This window comes from Colletotrichum tamarilloi (assembly GCF_030869305.1).
Source record: "Colletotrichum tamarilloi strain Tom-12 chromosome Unknown Scaffold_10.1, whole genome shotgun sequence".
Lineage (NCBI taxonomy): Eukaryota > Fungi > Ascomycota > Sordariomycetes > Glomerellales > Glomerellaceae > Colletotrichum > Colletotrichum tamarilloi.
This window is the reverse complement of record NW_026849393.1, coordinates 602,875-630,337: the sequence shown is the minus strand read 5'-3', so window position 1 is coordinate 630,337 and position 27,463 is coordinate 602,875. Positions and strand designations below refer to the sequence as shown.

The 27,463-nt window shown below is 54.4% G+C and overlaps 8 protein-coding genes across 8 annotated transcripts; 4 read left to right on the top strand and 4 right to left on the bottom strand.

Annotated features, from left to right (window-relative positions):
• Positions 1-13: 13 nt before the first annotated feature.
• On the bottom strand, positions 14-2,351 carry CTAM01_04365 (MCM2/3/5 family protein; the record flags this gene model as incomplete). The annotated part of the gene is made up of 4 exons (XM_060520395.1): positions 14-506; positions 561-1,969; positions 2,027-2,153; positions 2,215-2,351. 4 exons carry the CDS (start codon positions 2,349-2,351, stop codon positions 14-16), a joined length of 2,166 nt encoding a protein of 721 aa, XP_060385040.1.
• A 603-nt stretch (positions 2,352-2,954) lies between these two features.
• Positions 2,955-6,531, top strand: CTAM01_04364 (uncharacterized protein; the record flags this gene model as incomplete). Its single annotated transcript, XM_060520394.1, has 4 exons — positions 2,955-3,043; positions 3,099-3,229; positions 3,280-6,181; positions 6,243-6,531. The coding sequence occupies 4 exons, from the start codon at positions 2,955-2,957 to the stop codon at positions 6,529-6,531; spliced, it is 3,411 nt and encodes a 1,136-aa protein (XP_060385039.1).
• A 2,588-nt stretch (positions 6,532-9,119) lies between these two features.
• Positions 9,120-9,662, bottom strand: CTAM01_04363 (DNase1 protein; the record flags this gene model as incomplete). The annotated part of the gene is made up of 1 exon (XM_060520393.1): positions 9,120-9,662. The coding sequence occupies one exon, from the start codon at positions 9,660-9,662 to the stop codon at positions 9,120-9,122; it is 543 nt and encodes a 180-aa protein (XP_060385038.1).
• Positions 9,663-13,462: 3,800 nt separating this feature from the next.
• Positions 13,463-14,210, top strand: CTAM01_04362 (uncharacterized protein; the record flags this gene model as incomplete). Its single annotated transcript, XM_060520392.1, has 3 exons — positions 13,463-13,552; positions 13,842-13,891; positions 13,994-14,210. 3 exons carry the CDS (start codon positions 13,463-13,465, stop codon positions 14,208-14,210), a joined length of 357 nt encoding a protein of 118 aa, XP_060385037.1.
• A 1,835-nt stretch (positions 14,211-16,045) lies between these two features.
• On the top strand, positions 16,046-16,869 carry CTAM01_04361 (uncharacterized protein; the record flags this gene model as incomplete). Its single annotated transcript, XM_060520391.1, has 3 exons — positions 16,046-16,165; positions 16,231-16,300; positions 16,358-16,869. 3 exons carry the CDS (start codon positions 16,046-16,048, stop codon positions 16,867-16,869), a joined length of 702 nt encoding a protein of 233 aa, XP_060385036.1.
• A 1,543-nt stretch (positions 16,870-18,412) lies between these two features.
• Positions 18,413-20,611, bottom strand: CTAM01_04360 (tetratricopeptide; the record flags this gene model as incomplete). The annotated part of the gene is made up of 4 exons (XM_060520390.1): positions 18,413-19,636; positions 19,696-19,828; positions 19,894-20,457; positions 20,532-20,611. 4 exons carry the CDS (start codon positions 20,609-20,611, stop codon positions 18,413-18,415), a joined length of 2,001 nt encoding a protein of 666 aa, XP_060385035.1.
• Positions 20,612-21,499: 888 nt separating this feature from the next.
• Positions 21,500-22,722, top strand: CTAM01_04359 (farnesyl pyrophosphate synthase; the record flags this gene model as incomplete). Its single annotated transcript, XM_060520389.1, has 2 exons — positions 21,500-21,609; positions 21,783-22,722. The coding sequence occupies 2 exons, from the start codon at positions 21,500-21,502 to the stop codon at positions 22,720-22,722; spliced, it is 1,050 nt and encodes a 349-aa protein (XP_060385034.1).
• Positions 22,723-23,244: 522 nt separating this feature from the next.
• CTAM01_04358 (uncharacterized protein) lies at positions 23,245-27,409 on the bottom strand (the record flags this gene model as incomplete). The annotated part of the gene is made up of 2 exons (XM_060520388.1): positions 23,245-25,050; positions 25,121-27,409. The coding sequence occupies 2 exons, from the start codon at positions 27,407-27,409 to the stop codon at positions 23,245-23,247; spliced, it is 4,095 nt and encodes a 1,364-aa protein (XP_060385033.1).
• Between the last annotated feature and the right edge of the window lie 54 nt (positions 27,410-27,463).

The window sequence follows — 27,463 nt, the reverse complement described above, 5'->3', positions numbered from 1 at the left end:
ATCATAGCCAACCTCAAATTGCATTCCTGTACACCTGCGCACCCTGGTTCCGGAACATGATTGTATCCCTCCTCTGCATGATCATCAGCGTCCTGTTGAGGGCCTGCTCGCTGTACCCCTTCTGTTCCACCATCTCGCGTCTCAGACTCGCGAGACTTGTGCCCCATCCAACAGCAAGACGACGCTTGAGTTCCGTCTCTAATCTGCTGACTTCCTCGTTGAGCTCTTTGCTTCCCTGGTTGCTGCCCTGGTTGACAGCATCCATCGTGGAGCACAGGAACAGTCTGATGGCCTCGTCTACATGCTCCTCTGTTGCAATAGGAGACAGCGTCAACTTGGCCAATGATTCGGTGATACGAACAATAGCCTCAAGTTGACGAACGGTGATAGGGATAGAAGACCTTGTGTTGGCCTCCATCTCAGCCGCGTGGACTTGTCTACGGATGGAAACGAAATGGGAAGAGAGCTTCTCAGCAGCCTCGGGGCTGAGACGAGGAGCCATACGTCTGGAGTTTGTTGTTAGCATTTGATCAGTAGGCATGCCGATGGACAACACTTACGATTTGCAGTAACTGAGGTACCTCTTCATCTTTTCGACTGGGATCTCAGATTCGACCTGTTCCTCGACGCCTCGGCCGCCCATGTGGATGCCCATGACGTGCTTTGCTATCCTCTCGTCCTTCTCTCTGGTGTGTTCATCCTTGACAATGAAGATCATGTCAAATCGTGACAAGATGGTGGTCTGGAAGTCAATGTTCTCGCCAGGAGTCTTCATGTCATCGTACCGACCGAAAATCGGATTGGCCGCAGCAAGCACTGATGTCCTTGCGTTGAGAATTGTTGTGATACCAGCCTTTGCGATCGAGATGGTCTGCTGCTCCATGGCCTCGTGTATAGCCACACGGTCCTCATCCCGCATCTTGTCGAACTCATCGATACAGACAACGCCACCATCAGCCAAGACCATGGCACCTCCCTCGAGATAGAACTCGCGAGTTGAGGAATCACGCTGCACCGACGCTGTGAGACCAGCCGCTGAAGAGCCCTTTCCGGATGTGTAGATGGCAATTGGCGCGCACTTCTCCACAAACTTCAAAAGCTGTGACTTGGCGGTACCAGGATCACCAAGCAGAAGGACGTTGATGTCTCCACGAAGTTTCATGCCGTCAGGTAGAATCTTCTTTGAGCCGCCAAGGAGCAGACACAGAATGGCCTTCTTGATATCTACGTTTCCATAAATAGATGGCGCTATGCAGTCTGCCATAATGTTGTACATATCGGGCCGCCTGCTCATCTCGAGGAACTCTTGCTCTTCCTCGTCAGAGAAGAGAGCCTGGCCACGTGCGGTTTGGTCCATGTCAGTCTGGATGCCTACCGCCCGTAGGTACGGCGTACGGATAGCGACCGCGCCACCAGTGTTTGAGTTTTTGGTTGCCTTGTTCTGGTAGATGGAAAAGATGCCCATGACCGTACATCTCGAACCGGGAACGACGCGGTTGGTCAGGTAACGATCTGCTGAAATCAGGACATGTCTCGGGAGTTCACCAACAGGAACCTGATCCGGAGCCTCTTGTAGTTTGATGATTTGCTGGTCGACGAACTTCGACTTCTCGTGTGACACAAAGTATGGGTCGAGAGGGCATTTTGGTGTGGGGTCGTTGGGTATCCTCTGTCTGCCGCACTGCCTTGGGAGGGTGACGCCGGTAAATCCTCCTAGGACAGGCAGATTCGCGGTATGGGCGCAATTACGGCATTGAATAGACAGCGAAGTAGCTTTGGAAGACATGACAGAGGCGCCAATGACAATGCCCGGCACTCGAACGAGACGCGAGATTGTCATGGAATCTAGGTTGCGGATCGAGACATCCTCAGCGTTGGAGTGGAGCAGGAGTTGATGTTCCGGGAGGTCGACCTTCGTCAGTTGAGGATATACGATGCGGTGGGTACACTTTTTGAGAGCAGCCTCAAACTATTCACGGCGAGGTCAGTATAGTGCTAGAGCTCGGGTCGCACGATGGAGGCCTACCAAAGGAATGATTTCGGCGGGCTCTGTCACGAGTCTATGTGCGAGTTCCTCGTTGTAGTTGATGAGATCGCTGATATCGACATCGCAGTAGTGCTTCTTGAGAAGCGCATTTTCCTTGAGTTGATTTCTATACAAAGCTGTAAGTAATGCGACAAAGCCAAAAGGCACCCTTGGAGCAGTCGACGGACCTGTAGATGTAGTCATTGTCGTGTCTGAAGTGGAGGATGAAGTTCTCTAGTTGGGTCTGGGTCTGAACCCTGCTGTCATCGTTCTGATCGAACGCCGCCGGGAAGACGTGCGACGAGTAGACTGATTGCCTGTCCATGGTAGTGCTTGGTGCTGATTTGTGGTTGTTCACGAAGCGATGTTGAGGATTGAGACTGCAAATGTGGATGGAAGGAGGGGCTCTGGGTTGCGCAGGGGAACCAAATTCGACCGAACGCGCCCCCTTTACCGGACGCGTAAAGTGGTTTATTAGCGCGTTTTCGAAGTCCCGGGACCTGAGTAGGTGAGGCACGTACCGCTGCTTGCAGATAAGGTGGCCTTCGACCTTACCTTATCTTATCCCCACGTGATGTATCATCAGCATTCCCCAGACAGCACTAGCACCTATTATGCGGGTACCTTAGGGGGGCCCTTGATTGTACGCTACCTCTCGGGAACGTGGCTCAGCATGGTGAAGCATGCGCAAAGACCAGCTGTAATCTGTCGTTTCTTCAGTCTTGTCCTTGATCAGTGATAATTATTGCTAGCCATCTTTCTTGAACTTCCCTAATCGATGAGAACCTCCCAGAAATGATACCCCGGTAGCCAGGCTACGTGGCCGTCGACCTATCTATTTGTCGGCTTTCCCTGCGACTCTCAGCAAACGATCGAGGTCCAGACATCAGCGTTGAGCAGCTCGTGTTGAGAGCCATTGCCTCACACCATGTATTCCTCTCCAGGCGCCCGCAAGTCCATGGACACCATTTCGTCCATGTCTCCTCCGGCCACGCGCACCGAGTTCCCGTTCCACAAGTTGGTTACTTTTGCCCGGCCCCTCGGTGGCCACGGTTGCGCTAACAGCAGCAAGACAAGGGCAGGCTCACACTTACAATACCGCGAGACGAGGCTCGAATGCGAGCTCCATACACTCGATAGGGGGGTCTCTCGATACTTCATCCAGTACCTGGGCAAATGCGGTGCTGGAATCTGGCCAAAACGGTATTACTATTGAGTTGGAGATGCCACTGAGCGTGCTGACAAGTCCCCAGCCATATCAACCTTACTGCAACCGCCCATCGTTCGGACGGGCCTGCAGCCTCATACTTCTGCTCCTGCGTCCAGCGCGCACAAACCTCCTACCGCTCGAGATATTCCTCCTGTCACTTTAACGAACATTCCGCACATCGACCCGGCCGAGTTCAAGCCGTACTTGTCGCAAGTTGGCGCCCTGTACGAACAGCTTCGGCGAGTCAAGGAACAAGACGATGACAGGCCTGGTTCCTCAGGTCGTCGGTCGAGCAAACACGACGAGTTCGGGGACTCCATTGATGAGAGTCATCTTAAGCCCGCAGGCCGGCAGCCCCCGAGGCGGAAATCTTCCATTGCATCAATAACGTCCATCTCCTCTCTCGAAGGCCCAGGTCTTTTGCGACGATCCAGTTCAGGCTACAGTAGAAAGGGCGCGCATGGCCCGCCTCCATTGTCGACGATACCCAACGTATACTTTGACGATGACTTTCATTTGGAGAACCCAAGGACTTTCGATGTAGTCAGTGAGAGGTCAGAGGTCGTTCCGCCTGCACCGGGGAGCGTAGACAGCAGAAATGATGGCAATGGCAATATTGTAGCACCACGAAAGGCCTTGGCCACCAACGCCATTTTACAGGAGAAACTCTCCTGGTACATGGATACAATCGAGGTTCATTTGATCAACTCTATTTCGACAGCGTCGACGACATTTTTTACAGCTCTTGGCTCATTGCGGGAGCTCCATTCGGAAGCCGCAGAGTCGGTCGATCGGATCAAGGCGCTCCGTAAGGAACTCGAAGCTCTAGACGAGGAGATTGCCACCAAGGGTCTGAACATCGTCCAGAAGCGCCGGCGGAGAGAAAACGTACAGGCTCTCAACGATGCGGTTCTCCAACTGAAACATATCGTTGAGGGTGTTGCATCGTGCGAGGCGCTGGTAGATGCTGGCGAGGTTGACAAGGCTTTGAGTAATATTGACACTCTCGAGCTTCTGATAGCTGGTGAGCACGACGATTCGCCCGAGGCTGAACCTCCAATACTACCACTGGCACGGATGAGGGATCTCAGGGGAGCGACGGCTCTGCAAAGCGTCAACGACGACCTTCAACAGCTCCGGTCTCGAATCGGAAAAGCCTATGAGACCAAGTTCCAGAGCTTGTTACTAGCTGATCTCCGGAGGCACGTTGAATCGGTCCAAAGTCGGGAAGTCCTTCTTCGCTGGGGCAGCTCATCACTGCGGGCAAGGGGGGGCGCCTCAAGGGAGTCTGCCGGCCCACCGGCCTATCTTGCCTCTACACAAGAACTACGCAAAGCAATCATGCCCAATCTTCATGGTCTGCACAGAGCTCACCACATATCCGCTGCGATCGCAGCATATCGGGAGATTGTTCTACGTGAGATAAAAAATCTCATCAGGAGACCGCTACCTAGCTCCAACGATGACGATAACGAGTCAATGATGTCCGCCTCGACCATGAGCGGCGGAAAACATCTCTCGAATCAGGAAAAGTCGTCCATTTTGTCTAGAAACCTAAGGGCACTAGACCCCAAGGATGCAGAGGACTTACTCAAGTCGATATACATTGGCGTGACCGAAACCCTCCGGCGGTTGACTACCCAGGTCAAGGTTCTTCTCGATATTGCAAGCTGCCTGACAGAGGAAGCCACAGCAGCTGGTCTGAAGTCGCCACCGATTCGCTCCCCACTCGCGAGTCCCACACCTTTCGACCGGGAGTTTCCTCGATTCGACGAGTCTCCGAGTTTCGAGGTCCAAGAAGAGATTCACAAGGCAATGGATATTGCCAACTTGGTCGGACAGGCCGTCGATGTTGCGCAGGATAAGATTGTCAGGGTTTTGAAAGTCCGATCGGAGCAGAGCACGCATCTTAGCCTGTCCTGGTTCCTTCGCTACTTTACTCTCAACCTATTCTTCGCCAACGAATGCGAAGCGCTCTCAGGACGCAGCGGCACGGCACTCAAGACGTTGGTCAACGGCCATATCAAGGACTTTGTACAGCAACATGGCGACGCAGAGAAGCAGAAGCTTGCTCAAGGCATGGAATCCGACCAATGGAGCGCCAAAGATTTCGATGAGAAGAATAAGGCTTTACTTGACCAGGTACTCGAAAGTAGTACCAAGGATGCTGCGGCGTGGTCGGAAGGGACGAAAATTTGGGAAGAGAATCCGGACGAGGTTGTGTCGAATGGAAGCGCAGTACCGCCTCCCGAGACGAACGGCACCAGTGGTAAAGAAAAGGCGCGTGTCGCAGAGATTGAAAGCGAAACTTTCTTGCTCCCCAATTCTGCCATACTTGGTCTCGAAGGCATCTCGCACTTCATGCATCTCATCGGCAGTATTCCTTCCATGGCAATTGACGTCGCCAGTTCCCTTATTGGCTATCTGCAGCTCTTCAACTCCCGCTGTACCCAGCTCATTCTTGGTGCAGGTGCCACTCGGTCTGCCGGTCTCAAAAACATCACGACCAGGCATTTGGCATTGGCATCTCAGGCTCTGTCGTTCATCGCAACACTGATACCCCACATTCGGGAATTTGTGCGACGCCACGCCGGCTCTGGAGCCAGTGTTTCTAGTCTGATGGGAGAATTCGATAAGGTTAGGCGCCTTTTCCAAGAGCATCAGAACAGCATTTACGACAAGTTGGTCGAGATCATGAGCGGTCGCGCGGCACAGCATTCGAAATCCATGAGAGCAATCGACTGGGACCACGACGGCAGCCAGTCGACCCATCCGTACATGGAGACGTTGGCCAAGGAAACCACGACCCTACACCGCGTGTTGACCAAGCACCTACCCGAGACCTCGGTACAGCTCATCATGGGACCTGTTTTCTCAAGCTACAAGGACCAGTTCGGTAGGGTCTTTGAAGTGGCAGATCCGAAGACGGTCATCGGCCGCGATAGGTACGTTTCTTGCGCCCCCCTACCTTGAGACAAAGACAATTGCTAACGACGAAATTGATAGCATGCTCCGGGACGTGGATTTCTTCATCACGAAGCTGGGCAAGCTTGACGGGTTCGGAGACGCGGGCGAGTACTTGAAGAGCTTCATCAACGCCAAGGAAATCAAGAGCACCGTCGCGTCACCGCCGCCGGAGAAGCAGGCGGCGGCGGCGGACGGGGGGTCGGAGACGACGGTCTCGGCTAGGAACTCGACTGCTGAGCCGGAGAGCCGGCAGAGCGCGGACGACTCGGGTAAGACGGAGTCGCCGCCGTCAGGGGCAGGAGAGGAGGAGACTAAGCAGGCATCGTGATGTTTGTAGGTTACTTGAGAGCAGTGGCGGGTTAAAGGGGCGCAATACAGTCTCGGAAGGGGAAGAGAGGTTCTCCCCTTGTAACAGGTACCACGGGGTTCAAAGAAGAAATGCTGTCAAATGGAAGTTTGTACGTCCTCACCAGGGTTGTCTTGTCATGCGTGTGTGTGTGTGTGTGTGTGTGTGTCACCCCTTTAAACCCGAGCCCGCCCAATCCCGCCCTCCCCTTCTCGGCCCGTAGGTTACACGTCAAGATATGTCGGAGGGAGTTCTTCTCGGGGGAGCACGAACACCGCAGGGCTAGATAAGGCATGCGTTTCCTGTCGATCCGAGCTAGCCAACTAGCTGGAGAACTGCTTGCGCGTCGTCGCAGGAGTAAGTATAGTGACTATTATGCGATCTATTCAAGCGTGAGAGAGGCTTCCACTGAGAATTTTGGGAAACGGAACCGATTAGCCAGTTGGTCGTGTCTGCAGCACTTCTCATGCCAGCCCTCAAAATGGGTTTTGAGCAACCGTGTAGTCTTAGAACTCGACTGAAGTACCCTCTTCTGCCTGTCCACAGCAGTAAAGCTCTAAACTTTTGTCGACCTTGGTAGACGATGGCTTCCATCTATCCGCGTCTCGCACCTTCAAAGGTCGACGAACTTGGCAGGAGAGAGAAACCAGCCCTCCTTCCCAAGAAGTCAGACTCTCCATGTTTAGAAAAGGGAACTGACTAGCCGGTTGTCTGTGTCTGCGTCTCTCCCTCACGAGTCACGGCCTCATACAGCCGAAAGCAGAATACGTCCCCTTTTTTTTTTCAATTTTCTTCTTCTGGTCTTGGGGGGTCTTGTATCGGAAGACCAACGAGTGGGTTTGTCGGATGACGAATATCAAAGGTGGCTTTGGCAGCTGTGCTGACGTTGCCTTTTTGGGGGCCATTCAGCCCCCATCGCATGAGTCTCCGATTCGTAGTCGTCCTTGTTTCCAAACGAGACCAACAGAACCCCCTTGGGCGGGCTGGGCCACGTCGTCTCACTCTGCCTCCATCCCCATCGCTGGATACAACCAGTACGTATGTTTCTTCTCCAGCCCCCCCTCCAGCCTTGGAAACCAGGATGCGAGGGTTAAGAAATAGAGGTCCTGAGTGGTGCGACGTTGCGCGTGTCTTGAAACGCAGAGCGTTAGCCCCAGGGGTTGGTTGGATGGGTGGGCACGCGCGCCAGCGCCCGTTGAGATTTGAGAAACTTGGGGTGCCGATGGCCCGTGGGCTATCAGCCGTTTTCTACCTGTTTGGGTTCATCCCAAGACACGGGACGGAAACAAGAACAGCAGCCAGGGGGAAAAGCAAAGAAACAAAAAACCGTGCCGAAATGCACATGTCGGACGGGGGGTTGGACGGATGTTGTATTCCTTCAAAGGGGGGGGGGGGGGAGGGTGATGTCTCGGTTCTTGGACGTTGGAAAGACTTGCATGTTACTTTGCTTTTTTTTTCTCACCAACCGAACATGCTCCCTCCGTCTCTTTACTGTATGGAGTACTGCTTCCCACTTCCTCTCCACCGTAACGAAGCATTTCAGGTTCCATTCGAGGGGACGATATGACATGGCTCAGATTGCTTCCGTGCATAGCGCATCTCGTTTTCCAAAGGGAGTTATGTTTTTCTTTAGAAGAGGGAATAAAACAAGTTGTTCCATGGCACGGACTTGCTACTCGTTAACAGACATGCCATCCCAGCGCCGACCCCGGCTAGAACTAACACCCCTTCATTTCAGCTCATTATGAACACGGAGGAGGGCCCGGGGGCCGGGGTAGTAAATTGGGGGGGTCTCCAACCGGGCAACTGACAAAAAACAGCAACTAGGTAATTAGGTTGGCAAAAGTTGGCACGGTTGGTAACGGGAACAATGTTTTTTGTTTTTACTTGACGCTCAAACGGTTTTGATTTGTTTTTCTTTCTGGCGGAACTCTCTGCCCTAGTAAATACAAGAAACTGTTGTTGTTGGTTTTACAACAAACAAGAAAGGTTCCTAAACGTGTGTCTATCTAAAGGAGCGACTAGAATAGTTTTGTCGGCCTCCACAACTGGTGAGGGATGAGCTACCCCAAAAAGTCGTGTAAGTGAAGCCAGACAAGAACGAGACCTGGCCACGATACCTCATCTTTCGTGAATGGATGAGATATCGAAGACGAGATAGGTCTCTCTCGCGGGGGGAAATAGAGGGGAAACGCCTAGATTGCTCCAATTGCTCCGTTCTCTCTGTTTGACCGTACGCCCCGGGTTGAAAAAGGTTTCCAAAAAAATGACTCTATATCCCAAAGAACTTGACCTCCCCTGATCCCCCGCTAAGCCCACACGCGTAGCCGCGCTTCTTGTGATGGGGTATCTCTTTTTTTGCAAGTGAAAATAACAGATGATGTTGGAGGTCTTCCATAAAAGAAGAGTCCGTTGTCATTGTTAGGGGTCATAAAGTCGTAAGCGCACAGCGCGAGTGCACGCGGTCAGCCGATGACTATTCATCGACGCCGCGGCCAAAACTCCTCTTCTTCTAAACGTAGCCAAGAAAGGAAGGCAAAGATCGGTTTTTGTGTTCCCGAAGAGAAAGCTTAGTTGCTGATGACAAAGTCACGCTTGTAGTTGGGGGACTCGTGGTGGTCGTCAATGTCGCGGCGAGAGGTGACGCCGTTGTTGCCCAGGGTGCAGATGAGGTCGGTCTCGGAGGTGACCTTGGTCTGGACATCGTCAGGGAGGTAGTAGGCGTTGTTGCAGGGCCACCAGTCGCAGCCGGAGATGGGCTCATCGCCGCTGGCGGGCCACATCTTCTTGACGCCGTTGTGGTCGTTGGGGTTGACAATGGCGGAGACATCAAAGTAGGTCAGGCCGTTCCAGCCGTTGAAGGCAACCTCGCCGAGCATACCGGCGACGTTCTCGGAGCCCTCAGAGACGGAGTACCAGTTGCCGATCCAGGAGGTGGGGATGTTGACCTTGACCTCGCCGCCGGCGGGGACCTCGACGGAGTCAACAGAGGCGAGACCAGAGTTGGGGGTGAAGTGGACGGTGCGGGAAACGTCGTCGAGAGACTTGAAGGTGACGGTGTTGGCGGCAACGAGAGCGGCCGAGCCGAGGAGGGTGAGAAGGTTGAACTGCATTTTGAGTTGTGGAAAGGGGATTTGTTTGTGTGAGAGTGTGTAAGTGCCGGAGCGTGGTTCGGTGAGTTGAATGTGAGTTGTTTGAAAGAGTCCCGTAAACGTTGTCAACAACGGTTGTACAGGTTCAAAAGGGTTTGAAGATGGTTCTAGGATAAGCGTCTAGCTAAATCTTGAGAACTGAGTTGCCCTGGATGGGTGTTGTGGTGATGGACTCGAGCTTGGTTTGTGAGTTTGATTCTGAACGGACCGGGGCCGTTGAGTGGATGAAAGCTTTCAAAGGAGTGAAAAGCTTCGTGTGTATGTGAAAGGAATGCTGCTGTCTGAAAAGACAAAGTGTGAGGCTCGGCCACAGGAAGGATAGTGATGCGGGATGGGGAATCAAAACCGGGGAAAGGGAAGGCCTCGTGGGAACCGGACCATACTTATACACATGTCAGAAGGATGTGGGAGAAAAGCCTGAAAAGGACTTGCTCATGAGATGGCAGTGGGGAGCGGAGCCGGAGGCGTCAAGGAGTCAACAAGGACGTCCACGGGTGGGAACGTTTGGATACCGCGGTGGGGACTTCAGCCCGAGGGTGTTTCCCAGAGTTACATGGAGTAGCCTCCATCGGAGAGTGGGCTAGGATACTTGGGCGCCATGATTGTAACTTGTACAAGTCGTTGTAACTTGTCAACCATGATTGGACGTGTCTGTGGAATTAATGGCCTCACCAAGCTCAGAGTTTTCGGTCTGGACCAGCACGGAGTCGCATAGGTACCAGGACGTCTGCCATCCTTTTCGGTTCGAGGGCACTAGACAAGGTTTGAACACAACGGTGTCATGGAGTAATAGTGTACTGGATCTGCGCAGTATACTCGACGTACATAGACTGTAGTAAACGAGTGGTTCATGGATCGTTTGGAGCTGGAACAGGGAAAGCCCACCCAGGGTTGTTTTCGGGAACATCTCTAATAGATCTTCATCCTGTCAGACTTATTTCCAGTGTTTACGCCTATTTCTGGAGTTCCAGGCTGTGTCTAGAGTTCCTTTTCGTTTCTAGCGTCAGGGCGCCCTCCGTCGGGAGTTGGCTGTGCGGCAGGAGCACGGAATCGACGCGGCAGTGTGTGCGGGTACCTGGCGCCAAAGGAACACCCACGGACTGGAGGCTGTCGAGGGATTTCGGGGGTCAGGCGTGCCAGGGTGACGAGGGACAAGGCGTATGTATTTCGGTACACCGACGTCTGCAGGCTGCGAGTGCGTGCTGGCAAAAGGAACCGCGGACGTCAGCCCTTGGTGCGGTTTTTGTTTTTTCCCATCCTGCATGTGCGTCAGCTTTCCAAAAGTCTGTTGAAGAGTGTTATTGGCCTGTTGGCTGCTGATTGTGCCTGGTACCTGACACTAGGAGACCTCTGCGCGTGGCGTACCCTGACAGGTTGGAGAGAACAAGTGGTAGAAACGCGCGATTCGAGGCAACCCGGCGCTCCAGCACACAAATTAGCGCCGCGGCTCATGATTCGTACCCGGTCAAGGCCATTTCGGCTCATAACGGGGGCTTTCCCTCGAATAGGTACATACTCGGAGCAGCCCCCTCTCCCCCCTCCCCCTTGGCCCTAAAGCTCTGGTCCCTAGTCGAGCCACGGACTGGTGAGAGGAATGGATAAAATGTGCCGGCCAGTACCGAGTGAACCCCCCTGTCATGGGACGCCGGGTTACGCAGCCGGGCGGAAGTTGGGAGGGAGTGCGCGGGAGAGCCGTGCTGGCTATGCCTTTTGGGTGAACGCCGAGACGGCAGCGCGTGGCTTGAGCTCCCGCCGCACCGGTTCATCTGTACTAGAGAGTGACAGGAACGGCCGATCAATGTGATGAAATGCAGGTGATGGACCAAGGAACCAGACGACAGCAACGACTTGAGCCAACGTTTGTAAAGATGAGATGACGGCCTCGCTGGCAACGCAGGCGTTTCCGGGGATGGGAGACCAGAGCGCTCACTGGAGCAGACAGCACAGAGGCCAAGGCTCACTCAGCAAGGAAAAAGAAAACACGACGACATCAGTCGTTGGACGACAACCATCTCGGTTGGCAATCCTTCAGACTCCTGTGACGGAGGCGATGCCACGACGCCGGAAAATGCCTCTCTGTGCCCTGGCAGACCCCATCGGCGAGGAATCGTTGCTGGCCAGAAGGGCTTGGCGAGGTACATCCGAAAGTGTCCAGGAGGGGAAGAGGGGAGAAGAAACTTCAAGGAAGAAACGGCCAGACTGGAGGCTCTGAGCTTTGTGAGCGAATCGGGGAGCAAGGTTCAGACCAAGGTTGTCGACCTGGACCACTGGTGTGAACTTGTAAAGTTGGCACCAGGAACAAGATGTCAGGGCAAAGCCGCAAGGAGGGTGTGATGGAGCGTGGCCGAAGGGGGAAGGAAAGTGGGTTGTACCTGTCGATCACAGCCCGAGTGTGTGGTGTCCCGTGCACTGTAGATGAGGCCGTACTGGGGACTGACGGAAGGTCGTTGGAGTGATAGATAGAATACAGCAACTTCGCCTCAATTACTAACAATATCTCGACATGTGAGCAGTTCCCGGTACTAGGCGGAGGTCCCCGGACACTGCCCCGACGTCTGCGGTCTGCCCCCTCCTCTCTCGGCGCTCCTCACCTGCCATGAACAACTTTATTCACGCAGTGTGCGCACATGCTGTCAGTGCCTGCATATTTCGATGGCCTGAACTTTCAGGTTCAGTTAATTGGAACTTTCTGATTTTTCCAAAAGTTTCTTTCCGATAATTGGTCTCTGCCTCAGCCTGAGTCATCTGTACATAGTGCCTCAGGCCTGCAGGGCAACGCAGCTTACTGCGTAGGCTCAACGCCACCAACATGTCGCGACTTGCGACTACAGTTGACGACTCAAGTATCGCCGAGCTATCCATTCAGCCATGGACCTTGTTGACTAATAGTACCGAGGTACACAATACAAGGAGACACATGAAGCAGAAGAAGAAGAAGAGTATGAAGAAATTGCCATTTCACAACAGCCAATATTGAATAATTGGACTGAATAATTGCCCATAAGTTACCGAGTATAAGGCTGGGGACTACAAGGTAGTGTAGCAAGGAGGCAGATTAAGGTGATATCTAAGGTGTAGGTTAAGGTGAGAGATGTACTGCAAATCTCTTTTTACCGTCAGATCGGTTGCTCGTCTGTGTTGTCTATCCACTGGAGCATCTTTCCCCGACTTGGTCTCGGGCAGTAACAGGCACACGTGCTTGCTCCCGGGATACCGTGACCGAGTGGTCAGCAACGAGGAAGCAAGCTTTTGCTGCTCGGTGCCGCTGCCTATTGTTTCCATTGTCTGGGCTCGTCTGTAATGGTTGCATTGGCATGTCGCATATCCTTGGCGGCCCGTTGAGATGATCATTGGGACGGGGCTGTTCTCGACCGCAGCCGGTTCCACTGATCATCGCTCACTTTCCGGACAGTTCGCACCTAGGGCAGTCACTGCGGAAGGAATACTGTACAGTACGTACTTGTGATGAAGAGCCTGCAGGCTGCAGCAACGGCTCGTGAAGTCGTGGCTGCCAACAATGAAAACCGCTCCAGTCTCGACTGCCACGATTGAGTACACTAAGGTATTGTCGACCGGTGTAAGGTAATCGAGCCTTGGGCTACCTTAAGCAGTTCATGGAAGCCGGAGCGCAGGCCGCGTGCTTGGTAATCGGTACGTATCTCGATGCACCAACCGTCAGATGCTGAGCCAGCCCTAAACGGAAGGCAGGTCCGTTCGAGAACGGGGCTCCGGCGGGCCCATTTTCAGCAAAGTTCTGTCCAATGCAGGAACCGTCGATGGGACGGAACTCGGTTACGCCAAAGTACCACGGCACCGAGACGGAAGTTGGAACCTTCGTCTCCGACAACAAGGTACCTCTTGCTCTAGCGCATCCCAGTTAATTCTCCAGTCTCAAAAGACTCTTCACCTTGCTTTACCTTCCGTTTGCGCCTTGGCTTGCCAACTGCTTTCTCAGCCAGTTTCTAACTGGCTTCTGGCCTTGGACATCTGATGTCGGAATTCCCTCACACCATCATCGCCAGAATCCTTCTCCACCGGATCCCCGTTGCAGTTCTGTCGGTGGAACACCGCAATCTGGATTTCTGGCCTCGGATTGTCCCAGCAGCGGCCCCCAAGCAGCATCACCATCTACCCACCCAGCCTTGGAAGCGGATTCAGTGTCGCAAGACCTTGCCGGAAAGCTCTTTATCGTCACCAAGGCGAGGCGGGGGACGAGCTGTGATCTCATTGTGCCCATCGAATCCCCCGCTCTCTGCCCTATGTTGGCTCTAAAGCTCCTCTTCCCCCGCAAGCTATTCCCACAACCAATGCCATTTTGCCATCTACGGATACCAAGAAGTGCTCGCAAACTTCACTCCAACCACACGAACTGCCGAGGAAGAAAACCTTTCACGCCAGGTCTTCTTGGTTGTGGATGCCTTGCCCACCCGTCTGTCCACCGCGCGCGTCACCGGTGTCGCAACGGCGAAGAACTTCGCGACCGAGGTCTGTCCGGTGCCACTCCGTTAAACCCGAAACTGTTCTCGACCTGCGAAGAAGAAACTTGGCGCCGACGACCGTTAGCACCATGAACCCTGAACCTTGAAGCGAGAACGTGACAGAGGCCGACTTTGACAGCAGGACTCCCCGCAAGATTGTAACTGTTTGGGTGGAGGGGCATTTCCCTGCTTCAGGTGGCCATCTCTCAACCAAGTCTGCAGGAGCGTTGGCACTCTCACTATGGAACTGGCGAGAACAAGATTCGCCTGCTGCTGCTCTGATAGCTGCCTTATCACTTGGATCTGTTGAGGCGCATCTTGCGGACACCGATTCCATCCAACCCGAAGCATGAATTTACCCGGCTGTCGTTGTTAGGGCCGGGTTTTGGCCGATATTGATGCTCGACTCTACTCATCCAGAGACCGGCGCGAGAGACTGATCGACACACAAACACCATCGTTACGCGATGTGATAATCTGCATGCCAAGTGGGTTTGCTTCTACAGCTTCAGCGGCAACGGGCGCTGCCTGAAGAGGACATGGAAGCTGTGTTGTGCTGACTCTAGCACTTGCGCATCCATCTCTCTTGCTTTTCTTATCATCATTCTCTTTTCTCTTCCTCGGCGCAGAATTGCGAAAATCTGACTGCAAGCCGGCCGTTTTGCCTAGTCTCAACAACGGCTCGTTCAGATACACCAGGATATTCGAGATATGCCTGGAGGCGTAGCTCGCACTGAGGGAGCATCTTGAGAACTCCTCTTAGAAATCAGCTACAAGTGCTAGCAATCTGCTGCACTGCTCAGAAAGCCAACTATGCAAGCGCTGGTTGTGATCTTCTTTTTCCCGTTTTTGCCGTGTCAGTCAGCTTGTCTGTTTAGAGATTCACATACATTCCAAAGCGTCGAATACAGCACCATCTGCTGAGACGCCCTGATCTGTTCAATTGGCCTCAGTCAAATCACGAGGCGATTTATTCAAGCGGCCGAACCCGTCGGCCGAAGGTGAATATATTTTTGGCAACTTGGTGAGCAGCATAGTATTTGCGGCCAGGCTACAGAGGCGAACACGAGGCAACGTTGTTCTGTAAAGACTCATATTCTGCACCATTCTTTGATAAGATGCTTAGCTTCTGGCGTCGAATAAGTCACTCCGGAGACATTTTCCAGCCGGGTTTTCACGATGCGTATCCAAAACTAGAGGCATTTGTGGTTGATGACACGAACTGTCACCGCTAGACCCCTACCATCGCATAATCACTTGCCCAAAAAGATTTCAATAAAGTGACCGGCCCAATAGAAGGATAGGGTCGAGAACCAAACCCTCAACCCACCTCTGCTGTTCTGCCGGCCAAAGCAATGGCGCCATTCCCGACTAAGCATGACAGGGCAGGACTTTCTCGTATCTTCGCCGTCCACCTTGCCGGGACGGAGTCACATTCCTGCCTCATGGCCACATCTGGCACGGCGATGCGCGCCACCTACAAGGTGCGTACAGTCATCAGTACCAGCTGCCCATCAGAACCGAGACGCAAAGAACCGAATTCGGGGTTGGAAGGCGGGCAACGATACGCCCGACTGAGCAAGGGCGGCGATGCCCGGCAACATCGTTTTCACGGCGAGGCAAACATCCCATGCCGTGTAAGCACCGGTTCCAAAGCATTCTTCTGCACGATGAATCTATTCACGCAGAAATGACCCCGCCTCTACGATACATAAGGGGAGCGATCGCCTGGCTTGGCTGTATTATATCGTTCTGAATACCATCGTTTAGACCTCTCACATCCGCCCATCACCTTTGCTCAACTTGCAGCGTGCCTTTGGCAGAAACACCTTCGCTTGAATCAGAGACACTCGCTTCCAATCTACGATGAAATACATCCAGCTCTTGTCTGTAGCGGGGCTCGCAGCCTATGCGCAGGCTTGGGGGACTGATATCAGCACCGCTTACACGACTGTGGTGACTACAGCCTATGAGACATACTGTCCTGTAAGCTTTTTGAAAAGCGAAGACTTGATGCAAGAGACCAGAATGCGAAGCTGACATGAATCAAGTCGCCCACTACCTTTGTTCATCATAACGTGACTTACACGGCGACCACGGCAACGACACTTACCATCACGAGTAAGTCGACCAGCCTCGATCGACTTCTGCTTTGCTGCCATACTGACATAAGAACAGACTGTCCTTGCACTATCACTACCAGACAACCCCCACCATACACCACAAGCAAGACTATTTACCCGCCGCCCGTCGTCAACACCACTTCTTGCCCGCCAGAGATCACCAGCACGACGGTCAAGACGATCAAGACCACCAAGCACACCCCGCCTCCCAAGCCGACCTACCACAACACCACCGTCATCGAGCACACGCCCAAACCTCCCAAGCCTACGGGGCACCCGACTCACTCGGAGGAGACGCCCAAGCCGCCCAAACCCACGGGCGAGCATCACCACCCCCACCCTAACAGCACCTCGACTGTCGTTGTTGTAATCACGCCGCCCGCCGAGACTATCATCGCCAGCACTACCCCCGTTACCCCCGTCACGCCCGTCACCAACCTCCCCACCAATACGCCTGTCGGGCCAACGACCACCAGGCCCGTCACGGTTCCCGCGAACGCGGCTGGTATGGTTGAAGCTGGTGCTGGTGCGGCTTTGGCTGCTGTCCTACTCGCTCTCCTGGTTTGATCCGACTGGATGGAATTGGGGAGTGAGTACGTCTGACGATTTGGCTTTTAACTTTCATCACCTTCATTTACGGCCGGCAAAAGTTGGAAAGAGGTGAATAGACCGGATAATCATCTTTGCTTTTTATTACGATACCCTGTGGCAACTTTTGAAGTTTAGGACACAACGGCGGTTATCTGTGGGGGGTATAGGGAGTGTTTTGCCAAATGGGTTACATACAGTCCTTACGAAAATAATGATAATCATAGTTCAGAGCAGACGTACTCAGACATGTCAGCACATCACTAGAAGCAATCCTTACAAGAAAGCATACCTCAAAGTTCGATTTCCCCCCCTCGATAGGTGATAGGTCGGTCGATAAGGGAACGACTTGATAAGAGCCGCTGCGGTGAATAACGCAACTCTTCACGTCCGCCAAGAATCAATAATTCAGAACCTCGGGCAGCTGACTGCATATACAACACACCCTCACACCACAAGCTACATAAGGCATCGAACTACGATTGTGGCCCCGACCAAAAGCAGGCTGCGGGACCACATACACCCACACCAAAAAGAAGCTTCTCCAGCAACAAAGGAACCCGCGCAGAAAGGCAGAATCTCTGCTGCGCCAGCGAGAAGCACAAAAAGACAGCGCCGATACTGTGTAGTTTGCGACGACGATGGGCGAAACGGGGGTGCTGAACAATCTAGTGGTCTTCCTGACCCCCCCCGCTCGTGCACGCTCTTCGTATTCCGCACCACGACCCCCGGCAAAAACGAGCCAAGCACGTGGTTCGTAGCCCGCGGGAAGAAGCTTACATCGATCGTCTAGGTACGAAAGCGGGCGTTTTTGGCGTAATCGTGATCGTGGGAGGGTAAGGGTGTAAAGACGTGTTGGGCTGGCCGGGGGGTGGGTGTTCTCGTATTCAGGCTCTTAACCCAAACCCGACCTCCCCCCCGCCCGCCTTCTTTCTCGACTACTACCGGTAGGTTTCGTATATCTCTTTCCCGCTCGCCTCGTTTAGCGTCTAATACGGTGACGTGAGATCTTGTGCGTGACTTTGATGAACCGTCATGGAATACGTGGGTAGGGGGTTTTTGCGGCCTGCCCGTGAAGATATTTGGATGTTTGTGTATGGACGAGGGAAGCCAGACGCGGAGGGGAAAACGTGGAGGCGGGAACGGCGCCGCAGGCCAGTGCCGGATTTGGATCCGCGATTGCGCAAGGAAGTATAAACCTACCTGCCTCGCTTGCACTAACGCCCACGGGGGAAATCTCAGTTCATAGGTCTCCAGTGGGATTCACGACACTGGAAGAGTCACAAGGTGCTAGGTTCCCGAGGCCATGTGGTATCTCATTATTTTACGCCTGAATACTTGAACAATCATTATACGCCGAGTCCATCAGCACTCCCTTTTCTTCGCCTCATCTGTCTGTGAGGGCCCGGTAGACATGAATATGTGGTGTCAACAACCCCTCATGGCGTATTGTACGCCTGTCGTATGCGAAGGTTTCTGGGAACCAAGGCGATTCACGGTGCCGCCTTTGCTTATGCTGGACTCAGGGACTGATGCCTAATTCCGCATTCCTAATGCGTACCCGAGCCTCTCTCACCAAAGCCTTGGCCTCCTCAACTTCGAAGCCATCTTGTGTCAATTCAGTCCCCAGTCGATTGGCCGTCTTGTAGTCCGCCGTCCGCATGGCATGCTTCGCGAGCCACATTCGCGCTTTGCTCGTCGACGCCGTGACACCAGTTCCCTCGTTCCCGCCCTCCTTGCGACCATCACCGTTACCCTCGTCGTCAGATGCGCCTGGCGAGTCGTTGTGTATGGCGATCGAATCGTTCAAGACATTGTCCGCGGCTTCCCCGCCCTCTTGAGCGAGACAAAGTTCCATGTAGGCTTTTGATTCCTCCTCTTCGCCGAGCTGGTCGTACATGCTTGCAATCTGGAAGAGCAGCTCCGGGTCCAGATGACCTGTCGCGCCACGGCCGTTGAGCAAATCCCCTCCGCTTCCGAAGCTGCTTCCAACGTCGTAGTATGCGTCTGCCAGCAAAGCTCTCTTGAGCGCCTTGATACCATCCTGGTCGCGCCCCATCTTCTGCAGACACGATCCAACGGCGAGCCACATCTTTCCATCCCAGGGCCTAAGCCCGGCTGCCTTTTTGTAGTACCATAGACTGTAGGTGTGCATTTCCAACATTTCGTACGTCTGGCCAAGGCCGTACCAAGCTCGGTAGTCCCGGCGATTGACATCGACGGCGCGTCGATACGATTCTATTGCGGCGTGGGTATTCTTCAGCTCCACATACTCGTGACCCATTAGTGTCCATGCTGACAGGCATGTTCGGTCAAGAGTCAACGCTCGCCGGAAATACTGCACTGCCTTTTCGTGCATAGATAATAGTGAGTAGTAGTTGCCCACCACTACACAAGACTCTGGCCGGAACTTGTCGATGCTCGAGCAGAGGTGCGCAAGGAACGCAAGTTTTGGCCTCAGATTCATGACGTAAAGAATGTTGGAGTAGTGATCTAGTGACTCTAGTCGGTGGGGGTGGAGTGACAGCAATCGACTGAAATGTTGTTCAGCGGCAACGAGGTCTTTTGAATGATATGACAGCATGGCGTTGCATGTGAGAAGAAAGGATGAGTCTGGGAAGATTCCGAGTAGTGAGTCCAACGAGTTGGCGAGTTCGGGTGTAGCCTGGTAGAGCTCGAGCGAGGTGTAGAGGTGCCAGATGAAGGACAATATGTTTTGCGGGAGGTGCTCGGCAATCCGACTCAACTGTGCACTTGTCAGCTTGATCTGGCGACTAGGGCGTATCGACAGAATCAAAAACTTACATCGTCTATCCGGGAGATAAGTTGGGTCATTTCCAGCCAGCAGCCCCAGTTCATAGGGTACAGGTGGACGCTTCGCACAAAGTAATCCATCGCCTTGTCCTCGTTCTTCTCCTTTGCTAGAACCATGCCATATCTTATCCACGGTAAGCAGATGTACGTGAGGAGATGAGAGAAGAGTAAGATTTGCCGCCTACTCACAGGTATTCTAACCAACCCTGGCTGCCGAGGATATCCCCGTCATCCGTCGTCCGCTCGTCGAACCAGTTGCTGAGGAACCGGCTGACAGCATTCAACTGCTTATTGACGATGTTGCCTAGGTCCTGGGGTCCCATGACCATCTCCGAATCCTCGTCTTTGCGCTTCTCCCCGGACATGAACTTTGCGTACAAGGCAAGGAACAAGCTCTTCTGACTGAGCCGGGGCAGCTCAGTGCTGCTGCCGCCGGCTGTTCTCGTCGTCTCGGCGTCCCCTCTCGTCTTTGACTTTGACTTCCCCTTGGACGCCCCCGGCGGTCCATCTGCATTGGAGCTCAGAACACCGGATAGTATAGAATCGGGTAGGAAGACGGCGGCGCAGCGGTCAAACTCCCTTGAGTCGAAGAGGGTCTTGGCCAGCAGGTATTTGTTGATCTCTTTGGCCTCGAGGAGGGCTTCCTCGGGGTCAGCGTTCACGGTGAAGACCGTCGGGATGTACTGGGTATCAGTAACGGCAGGGTCGGCGTCGTTCGAAGGCTCGGGTATGGCGTTGAGAAGCTCTGCGGCCCTGGGATCGAGGTCAGCCGTGGAGTCTCTTTCGCAATGGGTCCTCGAGAAACTTGCCATTTCGCAGAGGAGTACAGGCACCGCTCGGAGCACTTGACGACAGCATCCTGCAGAGACTCGCGGAGCTGCGACAGCTCATTCTCGTTCAGTGACATCTCTGCGCATCCCCGGCCAGAGGGGCAAGAGCTGGGTCGTCTTGTCGTCGCACAGGTTCCAATTCGTAGGGGAGTGAATCGAAGCAACGTCCAATTGAGCGCCTTTAGCTAACGTACGGACCAGTCGCTTCTAGAGTTTACTGTCTACAGCTTCAAGGCGCAAAGTGAGGGCTGAGAGACGAGATACAGAGATGCAGGGTTGCTGGAATTGGCGATGCGAATGTTGTGTTTCCTTGTCCTGACGTAGTAAAGCTTAACGGCAGAAAAGGAAGCGGTCCACCCAAGGATTCCCACCACGCGACGGGCGCGACGACGCTAAAGTGACCTACGGTGTACTTGACCGCCACGGTGAGCAACGCAGCGTAGCGGCCAATCCAGTAAAGTTTGGTGAGCTTAGGTAATGGAGACCCCGCCATGGTGCTTGAGGCGGAAGTCAATTGGATGTCGTGGGTCGCCTGTCATCCCGAGACCCCACTTATCCCGGCAACATCAGGGACCGTCTGGGAAATCGCCCCCCCACCGCCTGCCAAAATAGCAACTGAAGATCGGATGAGGGGTACACTTTCTTTCTCATCTTGTACGAGTTGGCTCTAATTTGACGCGGGCGCATTAATTTCGGATTGCTATCGCAAACTTGCCTAGTAAATAAATTTCCCAACCAACCTCTCTCTGTCTCCCTCTTCCTGCCACTCGCGCTGCCATTGTTCGTCCACCTTTGTCTCCTTGCTTCTTCCTTTCCCCCTCTCTCCCCTCTTCCCCACGATACCTCCACTCCGTTTTCGCTCTCGTCGCTAACCTCGAACGCCTCCAAAAGACCGTTGCAACCCCTGATCCAATCCAGCCACCCCGCCGAGCCGGCCTCAGACCACACCGCAAAATCAGAACAAGATGGCCAAGAAGACTACCCTCACCGAGTTCGAGTCGGTCTTCCCCAAGCTCGAGGAGGTTCTCCTCGAGCATGCGGAAAAGTACAAGCTTCCCAAGGAGGAGCTGGCGTGGTATAAGAAGGCAAGCATTTAGCCACACCGACCCCTGGACACTACTCTACTGTCTAAATGGTTTGGTATGAGGCTATGTGCGTGAGCGCATGTGTGCCGCGTCCCCCTCATTCTCAATGGCAATAGAAAAAGGGAGAAACTGTCAGAGAAGAAGAACACCAAAAGATTAACAGCTTTCCTGTGCGCCAGAGTCTTGAAATCAACACCCTCGGCGGAAAATGCAACCGCGGCATGTCGGTCCCCGACTCCGTCTCCCTCCTACTCGACAAGCCTCTCTCCGAGGAAGAGTACTTCCAAGCCGCCACCCTCGGCTGGTTGACGGAGCTCCTCCAGGCCTTCTTCCTCGTCTCGGACGACATCATGGACAGCTCCATCACCCGCCGCGGCAAGCCCTGCTGGTACCGCCACGAGGGCGTCGGCATGGTCGCCATCAACGACGCCTTCATGCTCGAGGCCGCCATCTACACCCTCCTCAAGAAGTTCTTCCGCGAGCACGCCTCCTACGTCGACCTCCTTGAGCTCTTCCACGAGGTCACCTTCCAGACCGAGCTCGGCCAGCTCTGCGACCTCCTCACCGCCCCCGAGGAAAAGGTCAACCTCGACAACTTCTCCATGGAAAAGTACCGCTTCATCGTCGTCTACAAGACGGCCTACTACTCCTTCTACCTCCCCGTCGCCCTCGCCCTCCACTGCCTCAACATCGCCACCCCCAAGAACCTCAAGCAGGCAGAGGATATCCTCATCCCCCTCGGCGAGTACTTCCAGATCCAGGACGACTACCTCGACAACTTTGGCCTGCCCGAGCACATTGGTAAGATCGGCACTGACATCATGGACAACAAGTGCAGCTGGCTCGTCAACCAGGCCCTCGCCATCGCCACCCCCGAGCAGCGCAAGATCCTCGAGGACAACTACGGCCAAAAGGACAAGGCCAAGGAGGCCGTCATCAAGAAGCTCTTTGACGACATGGAGCTCAAGCGCCGCTTCGAGGAGTTCGAGGAGAAGCGCGCCGGCGAGATCAAGGACATGATTAACAACATTGACGAGAGCGAGGGCCTCAAGAAGGGCATCTTTGAAATCTTCTTGGCCAAGATCTACAAGCGCTCCAAATAAACTACTTCCAAACCACAAAGTATAGGTACTAATGCAGATGGCGCGCGTGTTTCTGTTTGGCGGGCATCATGGATTTCTGCGTGTGGCACAAATGGAGCCGTGAAAAGAAAACCAATTAGAGAAAGAAGATAGATACCAGAGTCCAATTGATTGACGATGATGACACCAACTCAAACAATAGAACCGTTAGAAAGTATGGAGAAGAAAAAGTTTCCGTATTAAGAGATAACAAAAGAAAAACGTTCCTGACTAGAAAGATGGCCTAGTCCGATAGATAAGATGACTAGACAAAACAAAATATGCCATCTTTTTTGGGTTCCCTCTCCAAAAGCTTTTTGTTGCAGACCGACATGCTAGTCGCATCGACATCCGGGTATCTTACATGTTAAATGACATCTCCCTGTGCGCCTAAATCGCGTCCACTGCAAGATCCGCTCTCCCTCTTCTTTTTCTCTTGGTCTTACAGCGTTGGTGGCTCCTTCCAATCTTCAGCCGAGCGCCACCATACGCTCTCGTCATCCTTCAGTGCCTGACGGTACCACTTCGTCCGAGACCCTGCGACATGCCCTGTGACATGCGAGGCCTCGTATCTCGACCCCTCTCGCGTTCCACAAAGTTGATGAGCGGAACGTCCTCGTCATCTCTTCTTGACGATCGTCTCGGCATGGAGGGCATGGGAGGCTGCTGCTCGTTGGAAACCACGCGACGTACGGCACCGCCGCCTGCTGTGGACCGACTCCTCGGTCTCGAAGCGGCCGACTGCGACGCCATGCGCTGGGGAGGGTACGCCTTTGCCGTGCCCATGCGGGTAACGGTTGGAAGCTGCGGCCCTAGGTGCCCGTCTGGAAGCTCCAAGCCCGTCGCCATCTCGATGAGGGGCTTTCCGGTGGGTACACGTACACCGCGACCTTGGCCGTCTCGCCAGGCTGCGGGTAAATCGGGCACCTTGGGCGTGAGGTCGACAAGAGGCTGCGGCATCTCTCGTTTCCCTGAAGATGACCCACCATCTGATGTCTTGGGACGCGATGAGGTGGTCGGACGTGCGGCGGGAGGCCGTGATCGACTCCGCGGCTGAGGCATGGGGTCTGTCGCCGTGGGGCGAGACGAACGCACCGTGCCTCTTCTCTGCGGCATCCCGTTGTTTTCGTGTTCTGGGAACTGGCCGAGCAGCGAGTGCCCCCCGGTAAACGGACTTTCGACTGCATATTGTTGATGGTCTGCGGTGAGAGCAGCCTTCTCTGCTTGTTGTTTGCGCCCCTCGTACGCTTGGCCCAACAAACCACCGGACTTGAACTCGTCCTTGGCAAAGGGGTCGATGAGTCGCCTTGTGTGAGGCTGCGACAGATTCGGCGTTGTCCTGGATCGGGAGACAACCTTCTGGGATTGGGTGTGTCTGGGTGTAGAGTGATGGTCTGCGTGTCGAGCCGTCGGCTTGTTGTCCAAATCCTTCCCGAAATCGTCAATCGGTTTCTCGAAAGTGTTCATGTCCAGGAGCGGCGAGAAAGTTCCAATGGTATATGGCGTCTCGTCGGCGGATGCCCGGGGCCGGTGCAAGGTGCCGCTTCTTGTAAGACCGCCACCGCCTGTTTTCGTTCCGTTTCTCGCATTGCCGCTATGTGAAGATGATTTCTTCTTGTTGAGGTCGACAATTTTGTTCGCAATGTACCAACTACGCCACCCTTGAATGACTTTCTGGAAGTCTTCCGCGAGTTTTAGATCATCCGTGGCGAAGAAGTGGATGAAGTTTTCCGTATTTTGGAAGACTGTTGATTTCTGTTGACTCTTGACCGCAAAGCAATTCTTCTTTGGAGCTCTGATCTGCTTCAGCATGTCCTTTTCGGTGACGGTATACAGGTCGAAGTCGGATAAATGGCACAGGGAGACGGCATCCTTGTCCGACAGTTTGGCATCCTTCTTCTTGGCTGAAAACATTTGCCCAGTCTCCAAGAGCGTGACGTAGCGTTTGTTCCATTTACCGGGCCGCTGAGAGTGGTATAGCGCGAAGTTGATGAGACCTGGGGGCGGATCGATAGTGCGGGGCACACCTTCGAGGTTCAGGTCGGGGTTCTTGTCCGTGGATTCACCCGGTACGATGAGTAGACAGTGCTGCGTATCGCGGTCCCAAGAGTTCATCACAAGAGCCACAGGCTCATAGCGTCTCAGGCGACGTTCCAGACCAAAAGCGAAATAGCACTCGAGCACAACACTGGTTTGCGGGTTGATGTTGTGGGTCATGAGGTTGGCGGCCGAGTATAGAATCTCACTCGGGGTAGTATCGGGGGTGACAGGAAGACTGATTGACGACTGCATGCAACGTATCGTCACTCGCTTTGAGAAGAGCATTAGCAAAAAGATGAAGATCAGGGTCATGCATGGTCAGAGTGAGGGAAAGACTAACGCGTTCTCCGGCATTGCTAGCAGAGGTTGGGGCATCTGTCTGGGGGACAATGCCGCCGCCACCGGCTTGTATAAAGCGGGAGGGGTCCATGACACTGACGGGCCTGTGATCGAGGGTGAGGGGTTGAAAATATTGAGAGGGAGGTTTTGTGAGGGTATTCGCAGGTTCGGTCTTGCGCCCCTTTCTCAAGAAGAAGGTAAACTTGTCGACAATAGGGCTCCGGACACGGGAGGCTGGTGCGTCGGGTACGGCGGCCAATTGAGCCTGGAGTCTTGCGAGGTCCTTTGCCTTTTGATCTGCCAAGATGCGATCGGTCTCTGCTTCAAGACGAGCAACCTCTTCGGCCCAGCGAGCAGCGTCCTCCTCTTCCTGTTCCTTGCGACGTCGGTGCTCTTCTTCCTCCTGGGCGAGCAATTGCTGGTGTTGTTGGTGGCGCCGGCGCTGTCGATCTTCCTCTTGACGGGCAAGCTGCTGGTCCCAGTTGGGGTTATTGCTGCGGATGAGGTCCTCCTTGTTGGTGTAGGTGTAGTCGTTGTTGTTATGAGAGTCAGGTTGGAGAGCGAGCTTAGTGATAATTTGAGAGCGAGCGTGTTCAGCCCTGGCAGCGAGCTTCAGGTCGGCGCATGACGAGTGGGAAGAAACCAAGATTGGATTGTGCGAACGAGGGCGCAGATGGGGACCGGGAGGCGGGACGAGGTCGCGTGCTCGGGTATGATGTGCCTGGGCTTGGGCTTTGGCTTGGCCTTGAGCCGGGAAGGGCAACGGAAGTAGTCCCAGTCCTATTCCAGGAGGAGATGGTTGTGTTGGATGTAAAAGCGAGTGTGGTGGAGGGGGAGGAGGAGGAGGAGGGTGATGCGGTACTGGCGGCGGTGGTGTAGCTGGTTCAAGTGGTGCCGTTCCTTGGGATCCTTCTCCTGGCGCTGGTGCAGGCGCAGATGCAGGCGCAAGTGCAAATGCGCGGACGACTGGGACTGCTGGGACTGTGGGTAGTCGTGGTGGTGTAGGAGGTACTGTCGTCAGCGATGTTGGCGGTTGTGGTACATGCCCGACGAGGTTCGGTTTCGGTGCCGCAGACCAAGAAGCAGAAGACGCAGACGCAGACGCAGACGCAGACGCATCAGCAGCTGACGCTGATGCTGGTGGTAATAACGCTGATCCTGCAGACGGGGCCGGCGGACAGGGGCTCAAGGCGTACAAAGGGGCGGCCTGAGTGGAGGAAACCCCTGGAACCCCTGGGGCTGGGGACGTGGACCCGGAATAGGATGGCGCTAGGGAGAATAAGGAACCCGGTTCGCTTGGGGGTCTGGGGCCATAAGGGCCGCATGCGTCTGTTGTTGCACCAGTAATAACACCACTGGCACGACCACCGCCTGCAGGAGGAGAGGACCTGGTATCTGTAGTCGTGGTCGTAGGGGACTTCGGAGACAGAGAAGGCGGCGAAGAAGAAAAAAAAAAAGGAGGAGACGAGCTTCCATGCAAGGGGCTCCAGCTGTCGTCCAGGTCCGCCTTGGGGGCCGTCTTGGTTGGTCGCCGTCGATTGGGGTAGCTGAACCGCACGGGGGATTCGGGAGGGGCTGGGACCACCATTCTTTTTCCACCGCCAACCACACCATCTCCAGCACCAGTACTGCCAATATCAGTGCCAATTCCACCACCCCCACGACAATAATAACTCGCACTACGCCCTCCTCCTTGGCCTTCAACTTCCCATGTTGCTGCACAGCGACCACCGCTACTGACCGGAGAATTCTCAAAATCAAACGGAGACGAAGCGTCGCTGATGCCGGTACCGGCCATGAGATCGGGCCACTGCCATTGCATTGTCAACTGCGGTGCTCCCGACGGTGTTTGCGGCACCGACGTCGACAGCAGCGGCGCCGTGCGCCTCCTCCTTAATGATGAAGCTGGGGTTTGCTGCTGCTGCTGCCCATACTGATCATGACGATGCGGCGACGAGACCGATGCCTGTCCATCATCACCACCACCACCAACGGCTCCCTCCTCTTCATCCACGGCAATTCCAATGCCTAGACCCAGCGCAATGCTTGTCGCGGTGCCCGTCTCGGTCGTTGCATTGGACACCGTCTCGTCGTCCTGGAAAATATCCACCTCCCAGTCCCGCCAGTTGCGTCCAAAGTCCAGCACACTCTTGTGCTCCCGCACGCTTCTGTACCGTGTGAGCCTCCCGGCGGTGACGCTCTGGCCTCGTCGGGGTGGATGCGGCGCAGGTGATTTCGGTGGCCCTGGGCCTGCCGACATGGTGCGATTAATACGCGGAAACCCTTCCATTGTGGGTGGGTGGATGGGTGTGGGTGCGCGATTTGTGTGTCAAGTGATTGTGTT